At 31.6% G+C, this 18,283-nt stretch overlaps 2 protein-coding genes across 3 annotated transcripts in view; one reads left to right on the top strand and one right to left on the bottom strand.

Annotated features, from left to right (window-relative positions):
• The window catches only part of LOC126758730 (protein vav-like), a 202,783-nt gene that overhangs the window by 61,781 nt on the left and 122,719 nt on the right, over window positions 1-18,283 (top strand). The window contains exons 3-15 of one of the 2 annotated variants that reach the window (XM_050473099.1): window positions 1,195-1,269; window positions 6,785-6,884; window positions 7,272-7,439; window positions 7,509-7,712; window positions 7,780-7,899; window positions 8,031-8,147; window positions 8,592-8,977; window positions 9,043-9,160; window positions 9,266-9,393; window positions 9,492-9,623; window positions 9,693-9,845; window positions 10,151-10,319; window positions 12,478-13,021. In XM_050473099.1, coding sequence (XP_050329056.1) covers window positions 1,195-1,269; window positions 6,785-6,884; window positions 7,272-7,439; window positions 7,509-7,712; window positions 7,780-7,899; window positions 8,031-8,147; window positions 8,592-8,977; window positions 9,043-9,160; window positions 9,266-9,393; window positions 9,492-9,623; window positions 9,693-9,845; window positions 10,151-10,319; window positions 12,478-12,537 — 1,930 coding nt within the window. In that variant the 3' untranslated portion in view covers window positions 12,538-13,021. Of the gene's footprint in view, window positions 1-1,194; window positions 1,270-6,784; window positions 6,885-7,271; window positions 7,440-7,508; window positions 7,713-7,779; window positions 7,900-8,030; window positions 8,148-8,591; window positions 8,978-9,042; window positions 9,161-9,265; window positions 9,394-9,491; window positions 9,624-9,692; window positions 9,846-10,150; window positions 10,320-12,477; window positions 13,022-18,283 lie in introns of those variants that run through there. The other variant, XM_050473096.1, reaches the window with a different exon arrangement.
• On the bottom strand, window positions 3,771-5,523 carry LOC126758735 (uncharacterized). Its single transcript, XM_050473108.1, has 4 exons — window positions 5,314-5,523; window positions 5,120-5,213; window positions 4,966-5,059; window positions 3,771-4,899 (listed from the first exon to the last, which is right to left on the bottom strand). Exons 1-4 carry the CDS (start codon window positions 5,354-5,356, stop codon window positions 3,973-3,975), a joined length of 1,158 nt encoding a protein of 385 aa, XP_050329065.1. The 5' UTR covers window positions 5,357-5,523; the 3' UTR covers window positions 3,771-3,972.

Raw genomic sequence — 18,283 nt, 5'->3', positions numbered from 1 at the left:
CAAAATTACAGCAGAAGTGTTTGGCATAGGTAAAGTAATCTCTTCCCATCGCATAAAGGACTTAAGTGGCTCTTCTCCCAATGGATAGCTTTACCAAAAGTGTAAACTTCATTAAGAAGTTCAAGGTTATCTTCAGCAGTAAGGCTGAAGTAAGGAATGATTTCGCTATCGAGCTACTACTTGGAGATAATACAATTAAGTAATACACCTTTGATTCGAAAACATCGGTGGGATTTGGTGTAGGAGTCGCAGGACCATGCACCAAACTCCCTATACTTATGGGAAGTTTTCCGAGCATATTCCAAGCAGAGGTCTTTGCTATAAGTCTGTGCGTAGAGATAAACCTCCAACACAACTATCGCAATGAACATAGAATTATACTCAGCTACAGCCAAGCGGCATTTAAAGCGATCTCTGCGTATGAGATCAAATCGCTATTGGTGCAGGAGTGTGTAAAATGACTGAACAGTCTATCAGAACGTAATCAAGTGCACCTTATATGTGTGCCCGGGCACAAAGGTATAGCCGGGAATGAACTGGCTGATGAGTTCGCCCGCAACACCTATCTGCATGGTAGGACCCGAACTTTTCATTGCCCATACCATAAAGAAGTTGCTACGCAAGGGTGAAAGAGTGGACAGGGAGGGATATTGGCAATAACTCCAGGGCATGGGCCATGCCAAGTTGCTTAGGTTAAAAGGTTTAACTATGTAATCAACTTCCCAAGAGACAAACTCAGTCTATTTATCGTTTTTACACTGGTCATTGTAAGCTCAGGAAGCACTTCTGTATATAATATAGGCCTAGGTTCTTCTTCTTCTTCTTAGACACCGCTTACGCGATTATAGCCGAGTTAACAACAGCGCGCCAGTCTTTTTAAATTTAATTTTTTTCTTATATTATTTATGTTGTGTATTCTTAGAATGTCAATAAAAAGCATGTAAAAAAATGGATGGTCAAAATAATGTTTGATTTTTTTTATCGGGTCAAAAAAAATACCTAAAATTCGGGCTTCTAAACCAGAATACCCACATAAGGATTAATAATCTAATGTTCGGAAATAAATAATTTTTTCAAAATTTTCGTGTTTCTTATAGAACCGGTCTCGTACTTCAATATTTGTGCGATTCCTTAATAAATAAAAATAAATAAGTTAAAACAGAAATATATATTAAGTAATTCCGTTTTTTTCAGTGGTTTCAACATCCAGCTTTCACCCAGCGAACGTTCCCACTCCGATGAGGCCATTTACAAGGATCTACATTCAACGTAAGTTAATTAAGTCCAAAATAAATATTATGTTCCCACCTTTTAGTACATTGAATTAACATAAATATACTATAATGACACTGAAATCCTCTAACAACAGTGGGCAGAACTGTAATGCTGCGCACTGACGCATTCAACACCGTTTTTTAATTATCCATTGTTTGTTGGTGCATTAATGCCGAATGCAGCAGAGCAATGCGTCAGATGCCTATAATTAATTTTAGCACCAAAAACAGAATATAACAGTTATATATAAGTATATATATTCTCTTTCACTGAAAATAATACTGGGCGTGTTTGGCACGCGGCTCACCACTAACACCTACCTAAAATATCATTATGTTTGCTCAACTTACTTAGTACAGCATAACTTTGTATAATATTTCTATCTACTATCTACTCTATTTTCTGCCTTTTCTATCGCACCCACATTTTTCCCCGCCAAACCACTGCCACCGTTATTTGGTGCTGTGTGAAACGCATCAATTAATCAACAAATTAAATAATCGATCAACTGAATAATCAAACGTCAAACAAATGCACAACTGACATACGCACGTGCGTCCCAAAATATATACAAGTAGCGATGAATCGCGAAAGAATGGAACAATTGACGGCCAAGCTGAGAATTGTGATGTCGTCTCGATTAGTGGCTCGCTCTCGGTTGAGGATGAGAACAGCGACATTACAATTGAGAATGGTAACGAAGACACCGAGGAATATGAAGACGAATTCACTACTAATCTACTGGAATCCATTGATGATGAACAAAAATCCACGTACAGTGGCAGTTCATGTTGTACAGCTGTGACAGCTCGTATTTATTCATCGTCGGCACATACGCGCAGCGCTACCGTGGGCAATTTGAGTGGCATTAATAGCGATCGCACTTCCGTTGGCGGACGTAGAAGCATTGGCAGCACCACCTCTGTCACTGACAGTTTGGGTGCTACGAGTGCGTCATCGAATTCGAGTGACAACCAAAGCTTACAGCGTTTAGCTGCAACAGCATGGAATTACCAGGCGGCTGCCCGAGAAGTGGGTGGCCACGAGTATCTCAATGATATTTACTTTGAAGAGGATGAAAAAGTTTACGAGGACTTATGCTACGTCACGTTCTCGTCGAAGGCAACTGAGGTGCGCACAGCAACCCATATACTACATACCAACCTATTGTTTTTGCTTCCTCTCCAACAAAATATTATTATCATCGTACATGTAGACATTGTGTGCACTGCATGCAAGCGTGCATGCGTACGTCTATTTGCATACAAACCTTATACATATGTATTTCTTTATAAAGGGTTGTCTGTGTGGTGTGATAAATAAAAAAAAATTGTGACGAATTCTATAGTTTAGAAATTCGAAATTGCCAACCTGTTGGGAACTCGAGTTTACATTTGACTCAAAATTACTTCTGGAGTGCTTCATGCTTATTCAACAGTCAGAAAAGTCATGAAGAATTCATGTACCTTGAGAACTTACTCCCTTCTCAAAATATATTTGAGAATTTTTCGATTTCGTAAACCAAAACCTGAGAAATTTGGTTCCTAACCTGAAAATTTCGGGCTCAATATTTTCCTTGGCTTCCAAGAAAGCTTTACCAGCTTTTTAGAATCCTCCGCAACTCTCTTATCTCGGTTTTTACCAATTTTTTTCGTTTATCGAACTTTTCAGACAACCCTATGCATACATTTGTATGTATTTTATATGCAAAATATTCACACCAGATTTTGCATAAATATGTAAAGTTGTACCCATGCACGTGCGAACATCCAGTGTCTCGTTTAATTCAATGGCTTTTGTAGTTAGATTGTTTTTATCACATACATACATGCATGCCTATTCCCGCTGCTGTTATGGTGGTGCAACAATTTCATTGTTGCATGAATGCTTTTTACCTGCTTGAGAACCACGTACAAGCCAAGTCCCTTATCGTACGGATTTCGTTTTACATGCAGTTTGTATGTATGCAGTTGTGTTGTTGGTTGTTCGCGTACTTCTAAATGCTCCGCCATTGAGAATGCAAATGAAGCGCATTTCACTTTTTTTCTGTTTTTACAAAATATTTATGAATTAAGTGCCCACTCTCTGGCTGGTAGAGATTTTTGAAGTATTCTAACTGCGTTTTTTACGCTTTGTTCATTGTTTAACTTGTGTAGTATACATGCATATGTATGTATATAGCTATTGATGTATGTATGGATGTATGTGTCTTATAATTGTATATACCTAATTTGAATTTCAGTGCATTAAATTTGGTTTTGTTTTTACTTTGTTTTTGCAATTCCCACATTATCTACCTGCGGGTTTTGAAGCCCAGCGCCTATTAGACAATTTTGAAGAGCTTCACTTCTCTCTTTAATAAATCCTCCACACATTATCAACATACGAGTATTATTGCAGTCTTTTGGGTGATTCAAAACGCTCTCTTGTTCTCCTATTACAATTTATACTTGCTTTTCACTTGACAAACAAAACAAAACTTCAACAAATCTTCGTAAATTTCCACAAAATTTAATATAATTTTTATTTGGTAAATTTCGGCTTTGTATATAGTATGTACTATGTACGTGTACACTCAAACATTACAAAATATTTTTTTTCTGTTATTAATATTCACCCAGTCATAATTCTCAAAGCGTCATAAATTTAGCTAAACACTCTTTTTTCACCTAAATTTCACTTTTTTTTATTATATCATTAGCGTTCTGCTCGCCCTTCATTACCAAATCCTTCACTGGCTGCACCTCCCGCCGCCGTGTTAAATGGTATTCGTTCTGTATCGCTTGATGACTCATTTTCCTCATCGGCGCTATCATTTTCATTTTCGCTCTTGAAAAGATTATTTGCCAGTGTTATGCCTTGTGTGGCGGCGCCAATTAAAGGACTAACATTAATATTTGGGTACTCAGCTTTGACTATTTGCCCAAATACGTTGAGGAGGGCATCGAAACGTCGCTCAAGTCGTCGATTGTAGCGACGTTTGTGTCGGTAGTAACGTTCCCTTTCGCTAAGCGGTCGTTCTTTTGGACGCCTTGGGCAATTATTCACTCGACCAGCAGCAGATGTGCTCGGCTTTTGCGCATTCTCTTCTATGTAAACTGGTGGTCGACCTTGCTCGACAGTCTTTTCTGCATCGCTAAATTGTTCCATTTTCATTTCGATAATTTGTTCACCTGCTACATGCAGTCTTACTTGCTCCATACCTTCAGTTACACCATTACATGTTATTGGTTGTTCAACTAACATGGATTCCTGTGTATCATTGCTCTCGTCAGCAAAGTAGTTCAAAGGTAGTCCATTTTTCTTGGTATAAAAATCATGATCTGTATTTGGTTGTGCTTCTCTTAGTTCACTTGGTTCGTCTGCCGTGTTGAAGTCATAGTTCGTATCGCTACTGTACGCGTCATGATGATCAGGGGAAGAAATAGAGCTACCATCATCATCATCATCTGCCGTAGGTGGTACTGGTAGACGTATAGTTATTGGGAGCGCATACGAATGCAAATTGGTGGTTTTGTACGTCATAAAACGGTGTATTGGCTCAAAAAATTCCCACTCCTGCGTAATTTTTTGTATCTCTTCAGGATCATGTGCGCCATTTGGTATTACATCCAGACGGTTCAACTGTTTATAAATTAATGGAAGGTTAAAAAAACGCACTACAAAATGTTTCCGGGGTTTCATACATACCTTATATTGTTTGTATTTGTTGACCATATTCGACCACTGTTTGCGTACGAAGTACACATTGTAGTCGTCTAACTTGGCCAAACTCAAGATTTTTCTACAAAAATTCATATTATAGTAAATCACATGTATTAATTTCGCTAAAAATGTAACTTACTTCCAAGGTGCTACACTGGTCGTAGCTTTGTTCGTGAACAAGCCATCGTGGTTGATGCGTGCCTCAACAAGTTGTCGTTTTTGATCAATTGACCCTGCAAATATATTTTTACGAATGTAAAAATTTCACAATTTTCTTTGTACACACAACTAAAATTCAGACATCATGGTTGCAAATTTTTTTTCTCAGCTTACATTTTTTCGCGACCTTTCGTTTCGCATAGGAGTGTAATTCCATTGTCAATTAACGCGGCATGATTTGCTCTTTTGCCTGTAATATTTTTACACTTTGCTTAGACTGTTTTTGTTTATTTTATTGCATTAATTTTATTTTTATACGACTTTCCTAAAATCCTAATGCACTCGGCTACCAATTGTAGAACTGTCTGTCAGAACCTCATGTATAGATAATCCGCATGCATTTTTTGACATTCCGCCTTACATGCTATTCGCTCCCTGATGTCACAGAGAACGTATAAAATTTAACGAAATCGTACGTTATTATAGGTAGGTACAGTTTAGCGCTCGGTTTCTGTCTGTGCTGGATTGGAAATAAAATATACTATTCCTACTTTGGAAAAAATCAGAGAACGTAAATTTTTTACAGAGAACGTATATCGTTCTCTGCTATCATATACGTTCTCGGTTGTAAAGTTCAAAATGTACAATGATATTACAACTGTTACACATTTTTAATAGCAATCAAACGGCAAATTTTCCGCTTTAAAGCGCGTCCATTTTGTCTTCGTAAAGCATTCATATTTTTTGTTATTTAATTAAACTAAAATTATTAATAAAAAATAGTGCAAAGTTACGAAAAAGTGTTTAGTGCGGTTTTGTTATGGCGTAAAGCTATAGGAGCGAATCGAATACTGATTGGCTGTGGATTATTTGCGCACGTCGTCTGGATGGCTTTGTGTTCGCCGCTGTGATTGTGAAAGTTAAGAAGTTTTGGGTTAGGTTTCGTTCCTTTCCTTTTGCAAGTTATTTACTTATTTCTTATTTTTGTTGCAATCTGCTGTGTCTAAATCAGTTTTGTATGTGAAGCGAGTAACTTGATTAACTCTTTTTGCGGTTTCAAAGCTAGGCGTCCCTATGTAACCGGAACTGGCACGGCTAATTCCGGCAAAGGACTGTTACTTGCTATTTTCCGATTCAGACAGGGTTAGATCGCTGAAATTACAGCCCCTGGTCGGATAAAATTCGGCAAAGGACTGTCAACTTGGCTATATTTCCCAAAATACTTTCTGCCGTTTCCACAACATCAAGAGTAACTCATTTTGCATGCTTGTTTAAACAAATTATGTAGTATAATGTTTATTGCCACTTTTGCTTTAATTAAAACTATCCAATTAGATCAAATATGCTCGTAAATATTAAGTTTTATTACGTAAATAATAGTAGATACATAATTAGAGTTAAAATTATTAAGCGCATAATCTTTTCTAACCTCATATTGTTTAAAAATTGTATACCAAGGAATTTATTAGTTATATTTTCTATAAAAAAGTATTTATATTATTTTATTACAATTCGACAAAAATAATTTCTAATTTATTTTATATTTTTATTTCATTTTATCGCTTGGTTTTCAAAAATCTAAATTGGATTACGTTACGTTTTAATTGGTTTGGCGCTGAATTGTAATGATTACATGAAACAACAGTACCACCGACAACAATGCATGTCACAACGATCATATAAACACCAAAGAAGAGGAAGTCTATCAAGATTTGTGTGCTTTACAAAGAACCAGTAGAAGTCAGGTATTAATTTGATGTTTATTATTATTTTTTTTTTATAATACAAAATTAAATTTATATTTTAGTTTTAAATTTATTTTTGGAGCTGGTTTTATGAATTTTTGAACTTTAAACATTTCAACATTAAAAATAATATAGGTTTAATATAAAGATAACAAAGCAAAATCACAAAAAAAGAAAACAATTTCCAATAATCAAAAGAATAAATATTTTATGACGTTGGTGTATGTTATTATATAAAAGACATACATATTTTGTTAATACGCATGTTTTATGTCTATTGCCTGCGATTTTAAATATTATAATGCTTATATACTTATGTTTATTTTTGCTTATATGTATATTTTTTTAATAAAAAATAATAACTTCCTTCTCCACAATCCAACTCAGATCACCTCAGCTACCAGTTTCGAGCAACGTGATTATGTCATACGCGAACTGATCGACACAGAGTCGAATTATCTTGATGTCTTGAATGCCTTGAAGACAAAATTCATGGCGCCACTCGAACGTTACCTGAATCCGGAGGAAATTAAGCAAATATTTCCACGCATACGTGTAAGTTTGTAACAAATATTTTATAAAAAATATTTTATTATAAACATTATTTAATATATTTTGCTGCAGGAACTCGCTGATATCCACACAAGGTTTCTGGAAAAACTGCGCGAATCTCTCTCGCCCAATGCCAAAGTGAAAATGAGTCAAGTATTTTTGGAGTTCCGTGAGCCATTCCTGCTCTATGGCGAATACTGTTCCTGTCTGTTGGGTGCCATCGATGTGCTGGCCGATGTCTGCAAGAAGAACCAGATTATTGAGCAGCTTGTGCAGGTAAGTTTTTAAATTTCGTTCGACTCATATCGGAGGTATTAAATATTACTTATATAATTTCTTTTAGCAATGCGAGCGTGAATACAATGTGGGCAAATTGCAATTGCGTGATATTTTATCGGTACCCATGCAGCGAATTCTCAAATACCATTTACTATTAGATAAACTAGTCAAAGAAACCTCACCGGTAAGTTTTCTAAAGCCGAAAAATTAAAAAAAATATTGATTTAACAAACTTACTAAAAAAATATAATTTATAGTTGTAATATAAAGTATTTGATTATTATTGTCTAATATCGTGAATACCCTTAATTATAGGTGCACGAGGATTACCGCGCATTGGAGCGTGCCAAAGAGGCAATGATCGACGTATCTCAATATATCAACGAAGTAAAACGTGATTCCGATCACTTAGTGATCATACAGAAAGTCAAAGTAAGAATATTTTCTTTTGACTACCCACTTTTTTATTTATATTTTTTATATAATTTTTAAATATTTAAATAAATAAATAACAAATATTTTTCTTATATAGTTTGAGATATATTATTATAGTTTTTTACAATTTTTTTTATATATTTTTATATTTTTTTATATTTTTTTTATATTTTTTTTATATTTTTTTTATATTTTTTTTATTTTTTATATATTTTTTTTATATATTTTTTTTTTATATATTTTTTTTATATATTTTTTTTTATATATTTTTTGTATATATATTTTCTTTATATATTTTTAATATAATTTTTTAAATATTTTTTTTATGGAAATGGTATTTTTTTTATCTTATATAAATTTTTTTTTTTATTTTTTTATTTCATTTTTTATATTTTTTAAAATTTTTTTCTAATAATTTTTATTTGTTTTCCTCTACAATAGGACAGCATAATCGATTTGCATTTGCTGCCAAACGGTACCAACGATCTCCTGCAATACGGTCGTCTCCTCTTGGACGGCGAATTGCACATAAAAGCGCATGAGGATCAGAAAACAAAATTACGTTACGCATTCGTTTTCGATAAAATACTTATATTGGTGAAGCCGTTGCATACGAAAATGGGCGATATGCAGTATACATACCGTGATTCGCACTATCTCTCCGAGTATCGGGTGGAGCAGAGTCATACGCGGCGTACCTTGGGCCGCGATACACGTTTCAAGTGTCAACTGCTGTTGGCGCGCAAGTCGGGCAAGACTGCTTTCACGCTCTACTTGAAATCGGAGCCGGAACGTGATAAATGGCGCAAGGCGCTCACAGAGGCAATGTAAGTGGAGCGAGAGTTTGGCATGACAACTACATTACTAAATTATTTGTTTCTGTTTTATGCAGGGAAAACTTGGACCCACCTGGTTGCCGCAATACAGATCACAAAATGGAAATTTATACCTTCGATGCGGCCACGACATGCAGACACTGTTCGAAGTTCCTTAAAGGACGTATACATCAGGTGAGGATTTGATTGTAAATTCTATATGTGAGGCTTTCATAGTAAAAAAACGTGTATATATTTCAATTTATATATTAATTTTCCTTTTTTCTGTAATTATTACAGGGCTATCGCTGTAAGGTCTGTGAAATTGCCGTACATAAAGGCTGCATATCGTCAACGGGCCGCTGCAAACAGAATCCTCTAAGCATACCGCCGCCTGTTTGTGATCGTCAGTTGTCGGAGTTCAATTGGTAAGAAAATTAGTTAACAAATTTTATAATACATGAATATAAATACTATTTCAGTATTTATTTTATGCACAACATGTAATTATTTAACATATTCCCAGGTTTGTCGGCACAATGGACCGCGATACCGCCGCTATACGCTTAGAAAATCGTCGTGTTGGCACATATTTATTGCGTGTGCGGCCTCAAGGTGCATCCAATCCACATGAGACCATGTATGCGCTGAGTTTGAAGTGAGTGTTGCCATATTGGCCCACAATCTCTAATATTTTTATTTATTTTATCTCCATTGCTGTTTGCAGAACCGATGATCATGTCATTAAACACATGAAAATCAACCAAGAACCCGATGGTGAAACAGTGCTCTATTGTCTGTCGTCGCGCCGCCATTTCAAAACTATTGTCGAACTGGTTTCGTACTATGAACGCAACGATTTGGGTGAAAATTTTGCGGGGTGAGTAGAACATAACTATAATTGTCGGAAAAATTGGAAAAGCTCGAGGAATTTGTAACATAGCAACACAACACGACTCAGGAAATGAGGTGTTAAAATTTAGCTAAATTGCCTCATTTATTTTTTGCTCCGACGGTATATATATTTATTTTTGTTTTATGTACTAAAATAATAGATTTTTTAAAACAAAAAGTAAGGTTAGGTTAGCACATTAGTCATTCCAACCCTACTCCTTTTCTTGTATTTTCATGATATATCTTTTAAACTACTTTAACCACAATTTTTTATTCGTAAATCTCCTTTAGTTTGAATCAATCGCTTCAGTGGCCCTTCCGCGAAGTGATAGCCACGGCTATTTACGATTTCGAACCGAAAGGCAGCAACCAATTACATCTTAAGACAGGCTGCCAAGTGCTGGTTATTGGCAAAGATGGCGACAGCAAAGGTTGGTGGCGTGGAAAAATTGGTGATACGGTAAGTGTCAGAGTTTATTTCGGTTTCTAAATGACAAGTAGAATTTTGCTTAGAATTTGTAGAATTTGCGACCCCTTTTTTGCATTGATTTATTAAAAGAAATGCTTTATCTACGCAGGTTATTTGTTTATTATTTATTACCCCGTTTTTTGAAGAAAATTATCAGCATTTACATATTATTTATTAAGAAAGAATTTGTGCTGAGCTTTTGTGCTATTCGAAAATGTTGTATTACCAAGAAAAAAACTAGTAACTTTCCACTTAAAAACAGGAGATTGGCGAGCTACACATTAAGTAAAGTTTACATAGCTCTCAAACGACTATAAAAGCTCTTTATATGAAAATTATAAATCAATGGAATTTGATCCGTTTGCGTACAAATTTTTGTAGTGATTTGTATGAAAACCTAAGAAACAATTCTTTAGTTCGAAAATATATAGTAAAAGCGGCCAAAAACAGTTTATAGCTTTGAAAATTTCTAAAAAGGCTTGGATTAAAAATTTTGTTGTTTTAGTTGCCCAAATCGGGAACGATAAAGTGACCAAAAACATTTTTAGTTTCCAGTTTCAAGCTTTTGGGGCGGCATTTGACTAAAAGTGGCAATTAATCTTATTTAAATGTTCGCGATTAATCAAAAGTCAAATAAAAAACTGTATAACCTATTAGTTTTACAATATCTTGTCGGTTCGGCAGTCTTACTGCACTATCCAATATTCGTGTGGTGATAATTAGTGCTGTAAAGTGAAAAAAACAATAAATCCCAAAATCAAGAAAAAAATCACTCACAAGTCATCCAAGAAAAACCAAATTAACTTGGACTTTTGGTTGAAGTCGACTTGATTTTGGTTAAGACCGAGATCTAATCAACCAAAAAGCAATTACCAGTCTCAAAAAGGTAATTATTTTGAATAGGATTTTTGGTAATTATAACAAAATAGCTCTTTCTTTAGCCGATTGGAGTCAAGTTCGTCATGTCTTCCATTTTCGGAGCAACTACAAGCCATACACAAAAAATTCAAACAAAATTCAAGTCGAGAAAGCTGTGAAGAACTTATTCTACATAATGTTAATATGATATGAAGATTTTGCAAGCAAGTTGTTGTTGTTGTAGCGGCAGAAAGATACAATAAGTTAAGATAATAGCGGCAGAAAACATTCCCCAAATAATTTTGGCAATCCTTGATCGAACAAAATTTTGAATTCGTTACTTTTACGTTGATCTGACGGTTATGGAATTGAGTTTTTCAAGCATCAAGTCAGGCTTTTATGTTTTTTAATTTCAATAGTAGCTGTATGAAAGAGGACTTTTATTTTGAAGTAAGCAACATTCAATGGAGAAGGTATAAGCAGGATTTATTATATTATATTTTAACTGAGTGATGACAATCGAAGAACTCAACTTTTCAATATTTTGGAAAGTTTAATTTAAATTTTTTAATTTATTTAATATTTTTAATTTCAATTTAATTTTAAAAAATTTTTAATTTTGATTAATTTAATTACTATTTTTATTTTATTTTTTTTTTTTTTTTTTAGTTTTGCAATAATTTGCTAAATTATTTTTACTTAAATAATATTTTTTTTAAATATATTAAATTATACAAATTTTTTTTGCTAAATTTAAGTTCAAGTTTTATAGTTTAATTGATATTTTTAATTTTAATCATATCGATTTTTTATTTTAATTGATTTAATTTTTATTTTATTTTTTTTTTTTGTTTTGTAATATTTTGTTACATATTTTTATTAATTTTTTTTTATTTTTAAATATACATACATATATATGAATTATACAATATTTTTATGTTTTAATTAAAGTTTTCCATTTTAACTCATATTATTAATTTCAATCATATTGATTTTTAATTTAATATTTTTTTAAATTTTTGAAATGTATATAATATTGTTTTTTTTTATTTTGTGTTTTGTTTTGTTTTTTAAATTTTTGAAATGTATATAATATTGTTTTTTCTTATTTTGTGTTTTTTTTTTTTTTTTTTAATTCTTTTAATAATAAATAAATATAAATATGTACATATATATTGTTTGAATTTTTTTATTTTTTTTTTTAATTTCTGATAATTCTTCGAAAGTCATCACTCAATATTTGAAAAAACATTTTTTTTTAATTTTGAAAACTTTGATGTTGTTATTTTAGGTCGGCTACTTCCCCAAGGAGTACGTGAAGGAACATCCACCGATGAGCGATGAACTTTGATATTACAATTATGTAATTTATGTTGCGCAACCAACGGACCAACATGCAATTGCATCGGATAATACAAGTTTAGCGGCTGACAGCTGCGTACCCACCACTAGCAGAGTGATAATGCCCAGAGGTGAGCAGTAGTCGCTCAAACCTCGCGCTGATTAAAAAAAAATTTAGAAAAAACGGGAAGAGAACAATAATTGTTGGTTGTTAACGGTTTGCTGCGGCAACTAGCTGCACACAGCGTACATATAAATGTTTGTAGAAGTGCCAGTGTGCATACGACAACGCATGAAAACAAAAACAAATAATAATAATGTTATTGATTGTGCCAATAGCTTTTTATATACAATTTTAATTACGTATTTTATATTTACGTAATAGTGTATTTATGTAGTTACTTATACACACACATATACATGTATGGATATGTGTATTTTTAAACAACTTTGTTATATCGTTTTTTATACTAAATTGCATAATTGTGTAGTTTTTAGGTAGTAGGTATACTTTTAATGAATATTTTAAAGTTTAATGTGCGTGACTATATGTTTGACTAAATAGCGTATCTTACTTAGGTTTTTATCAAATTTTTTGATATAGTTTTATACAAAAAAAGTAATACAAAATTTATGATAATAAAATAAAATAAAAATTATTGACTAATTAAAGAGGAGCAAGTAATTCTCAAATATATATATATATATGTAATGCGTGCGCATGAGGAAAATAAGCTTTAAAATGTTATATTACTTAGCGTTTACAAGTATATAAGCAACGATATACTAAATAGTGATAAATAAAAACAAAAAACATAAAAAATGCTGACCGCGCGCAGCTGCAAATAGTCGTAGTGAAAACTCAAATATGAATATTTATGTATAACTGTATAATGCATTTCCAGCATAATTTTCAATTCAGTATCTCAATACAAAACCACTGTGCACAATATCTAAATATGAATATTACAAATTTGTAATTAATTGTGCACAAAAACAACTTTGAAAAACTTTGAAGATCTACATATTTACAACCATAAATATATATAACCATATACAATTATGCGAAATAGCCGCATACAATAACAAATATTTATTGGTATCGCGCATAATGACATACATACTGGTAAATACATATATTGAAGCGCCAAGTAATTTTATATATACATACATACATATACAAGGCAAAAAACATATACATACATGCCAGCCTACATAAAAACAAATTTGATGAAACATTACTTTTATTGAAAAATGACGCTGAAATTTTATTTGAAAACGGGCGAAGAGTAAATGGTGAAGTGTGTGTGGCATTTGTGTGTCGTAGCTTAACGATTTTTGAACGCGATCGCATATATAAGTATGTATAGTATGTACACCGTAGTGTATTATATAGTAAACCGAGCCGGACCTAAGAGTGCAACTCTCGAAATTTAGAATGCAGGGAAATTATTAAGCGCACCTGAAACGAATATCTACATATATACATACATATATAAATACAAAGTATAAAGCATAAATTAGTCATTTTAAAATTATGAAAATAAAATTAAAAAAAAAGTACTGGAAATACCATATAATAAGACATCCATACATGTATTCGGCATGGCTAGTTAATGTTTTTCTTTATTTTTTTTTTTTATAAAAGTTAGTAGCATATACTGGTTTTTAAATAATTTAAAATTTTTTACTCATACCTTGTAATAATATTGGTTTTCAAAAATAACATTTTTTTCTGATAAAGAAAGTATCTTTAATCCGTTTACTCTAAAAAGAAAAGTAATTTTTAAATAAAATCACATTTTCTTTGAAATTTTGCTAGCCATAGTATTATGTACCTTAGCCTCTTACTGTCATGAAATTGCTTTTTGATAAACATATCAGATTTTTTGAACTTTGAAAACCTTTGGAAACCTACAGTTGTCAGCTAGTACAAGCAGTAGCAGTCAGAACCCTGTCAAGCATTTAAAAAATCCATAAGGGACTGTAAAAGTATAGGAACAAATTTAATTCTAAAAACTTACCGATCCAAACGAGGTTAAAAGGGAGCATAATGAACTCCTCTTCAAACAGTTTCTGCTGTGGTGCTTTTACAGAAATCATCTCTGCAGTCACCGGCTTGGAGCGGAGCCGCCTCCTAGGAGCATCAAGAGGTCATTTCTCAACTACGTGGACGACATAAAACAATGTGCCGACCAGACTTCGGACACAACAAACTTTAGACATGACCTGCACTCACAGTGGAGCCGTTAACACCTTCACCAACTCCCTGAATGTGAATTGGAGCCAAACCACCACCCATTGCAAATGAAGAGCTCTAGTTGCCATAGATAGTTGATATATCAAAAATACAATATTCAGCGTGCAACAAGCCTCAGCTTGACACTAACCACCTCTTTTCATGCCCTGCTAACCCTACTCATCTAACACCCCTCTTCTTAGTTCTTAGTTTTACCTATCCGTAAATAAGCTAAATGTCCCTATCCTCCACGGCTTCTATACACCCACAGCTTTCTCGCAGGTATTTGGGAAAAAAGCCGCCAGTTTTTGGTTTGGCGACTCCATGATCCAAAAGATCCAGTATAATGTCAGAGCGTGGAAGGAATTCCAAATGTTCTGACAAGTGTTCATTTAGAAAACGAGATTCTCTGAGCCTTCCGGTGATATCTATGCGCACTATATGCAGAATGGCGTTAAGCGTCATGGTTGGAGTGGACCTTAGTGTACCACACATGCTGATGAACGCTACCTTTCAAGTGTGGTATTTTCTAGGGCCCTCCACGACACAATATGGGTTTGTCTATAGGGTCGTAGAGCCAGAGGACTACTTTCAGTGAAAGATCTCACCTTTTGCCAATAGCTCCTCTGTAGCAAGAGAAGACAATAAACGACTTCTTTGATCTCTTTTCGATATTAAGCTTCCATGAAAGCTTCCTGTCAAGGACGAGCCCTAAATACTTCTCTGTATCGGCAGGTTCAACCGGATGCTTCTCACGAAAGATCAAACCAAATTGGTGGGTCAAAAGTTTGAATTGAAGAAAAATGTATATTTGAGAAAAACGCGCCGAAGATAGACTGATACTGTAACTCCAAAACTTTTTGAGATTTCGATTGAAAATTTGAGCATGTTGTTTATTGTAAAATATAAAGCAATTTCATGAAACATATTTATAATTATTTTTTATTCGAAAAACCTTTCTGATGCTAATAGCCATAATCCTAATGCTAAAATAATTTGTAAAATTGTAAAATCTCTTATGAATATAATCACTTAAAAAAGAAGCAGCAACAATTTTTTTTCATGATCATAATTCGTCTAAAATTTTTAAAATCATATTTCTTTTTCACTCTCACGTTGGCTACCAATTCACTACTAATTATATGTTATATAATCAAGAATTGCTAAGAACACATGAACTGTTTCCACACTTAAGAAAGTTGCAAACATTCCTCAATGCACTTCTACGTTGTGTGTTGCTTATACAGATATAAATCACGCAAATAAATAAATTAAATTCAAACAATTCAAAAGAAGAAATTATTGCTCACGTTTTTCACAGCCAGAGAAGCAAATCGTATTAACGCACATTACCACAAGCAAAGAAATATATTATAAAGTATTTACTCTCGTTCCAAAGCAAAGTAACAAAAATGCAAGAAAGCTACAAATTTCTAAATGTTATGCAAAACGCAATGTACTGTCATGAATAGCAACTAATTAATGTGCATACTAGGGGTGTTCTTATTTTATGTTTACTTTTTTAAAATTCATTTAATTTATTTTAATTAAGATTTTTTAATTCATTTATATTTACTTACTTTTTTAATTACGATTTTTTATTATATTATATTTTTGAGCTAAATTTTTGTTTTGATTATTTTTTACTTTTTCTTATTTTTTTAAATTTTTTTTAAATTTCAATTTAAAGTCATTGTTTAATTAAATACTTTTGAAGTCATTTATACTTCCTAATTTTTTTAATCTATTATATTTTCTAGTTAAATTTTTACTTTAATTGTTTTATTTTACTTATTTTTTTTAATTAACTTAGAATTTTTTGTTTACTTAAATATTTTTAATTTTAATTTTTTTTTATTAATTTTTTTAATTTGTTTATTCTATATTTAATTTTTTTTAATGAATTTAAACTTTTTCTTTATTAAAATATTTTTTTAATGTGTTTATTTTTACTAATTTATTTCAAATGCAAGAAAGCTGCCTATATTTTTTTAATTGTTATACAAAACGTGAATAATAACAACTAAGTAATGTGCACACTAGGGGTGTTCTAATCTTACTATTATTTTTTCACGTTTACATTTTATGTTAAATAATTTTTGTATTTATTTATGTTAATTATTTTTTATTCAATTTTAATTTTTTGTTTAAGTACAATTATTTTAATTTTTACCTTCATCTAATATATTATTATTATTTTTTAATTTTTTTTACTTTTTTGTTAAATGATTTTTATATTTTTTTATATTTGATATTTTTTTTATTAAATTTTAGTTTTTTTAATTATAATTATTTTAATTTTTAATTTATAAAAAATATTTTTAATAATTTAATTAAATATTTTCTTTACTTATTTACTTTTACTACTAAAAAAATACTATTATTTTTAATTAATTCAATTTTACAAATTATTTAAATTAATGTATTACTAAAGTTTTAATTTAAAATCTTTTTAAAGCATTTTTCTTTATTTATCGTTTTTTTAATTATTATTTTTTATAAATTACATTTTTGTAAAAAATTAATAAGGTTTTTACTAAATTTTGTTTTAATTTTACATTTTGAGTTTTTTAGTAAATCTCTTTTCAATTTTTTTTCTACAATTATTTTAATTTTTAACTTTTTTCTAAGAAAGTTCGCATAAATATTTACTTTATTTATTTACTTTTACTATTTAAACATTTCTTTTTTTTATTAATTTATTTTTAAATTTTTTAAATTAATTTATTTTTTACTAATGTTTTAAATTACTATCTTTTTAATTTATAAATAATAATTAATTCTAATTAATATTTTTTTAATTATTATTTTTGATTAATTAATTAATTTTTTTTTAATTAATTAATAAAATTTTTGTTATTGAATTCTGGTTTAATTTTACATTTTCAGTTTTTACCGTAATTATCTTCTTGTAGTTTGCACTTAAATTGTTATCAAATTAAATATTAAAAATAATAAAAAGTAATATTAATTGTTTACGATGCATTTAAGTACACCCCTAACCATATGCAAAACCACAAAAATATATGCCAACTAGTCATCTTAAGCAATAAGGAACTACTTATGCTTTGACACAATTTAATTGTTAATGGTCTAACAGTACACGCTTTGCATAAATCACTTCGTTTTGCACTCGTTTTAATGTGAAATTCCTCGGCTTAGCTATAAAAACCCAATAAATTATTTACTTAGTTTCTTCCTATTGATTCGTAAATCAAAATAATCTTTTGCGTGCTTTCAACAAGCTTAACGATTTAATTATTCGAAAATTAATAATAAATAAACTAATTACATACCGTTATGTTGTACGTTGTCTGGTGTGATTGCAACGCCAATGCAACCATAATTTGTTGTTGTACATATTCCTCAAATATGCATATTAGTTGCTAAAACACTGACACACAATAACCGTTAGTCTTAAGCTGTTAAGCTCACACCTCCGATTTGGTATCAGTGTGCCACCAGCATAAATAAGATATTTTTCCTACATTTATGGCGAATTTGCAATTAACTGTAC

This window comes from Bactrocera neohumeralis, chromosome 5, assembly GCF_024586455.1.
Source record: "Bactrocera neohumeralis isolate Rockhampton chromosome 5, APGP_CSIRO_Bneo_wtdbg2-racon-allhic-juicebox.fasta_v2, whole genome shotgun sequence".
NCBI classification, from domain to species: Eukaryota; Metazoa; Arthropoda; class Insecta; order Diptera; family Tephritidae; genus Bactrocera; species Bactrocera neohumeralis.
This window is presented reverse-complemented; position numbering and strand designations above follow the sequence as displayed.

Coding starts and splice junctions, on each gene's coding strand:
- LOC126758735 (XM_050473108.1), bottom strand. CDS start 5,356: ATGGAATTACACTCCTATGCGAAACGAAAGGTCGCGAAAAAAT. Junction 5,214..5,313: donor ACGAAAGGTCGCGAAAAAAT/GTAAGCTGAGAA, acceptor ATATATTTGCAG/GGTCAATTGATCAAAAACGA. Junction 4,900..4,965: donor ACAAATACAAACAATATAAG/GTATGTATGAAA, acceptor ATTTATAAACAG/TTGAACCGTCTGGATGTAAT.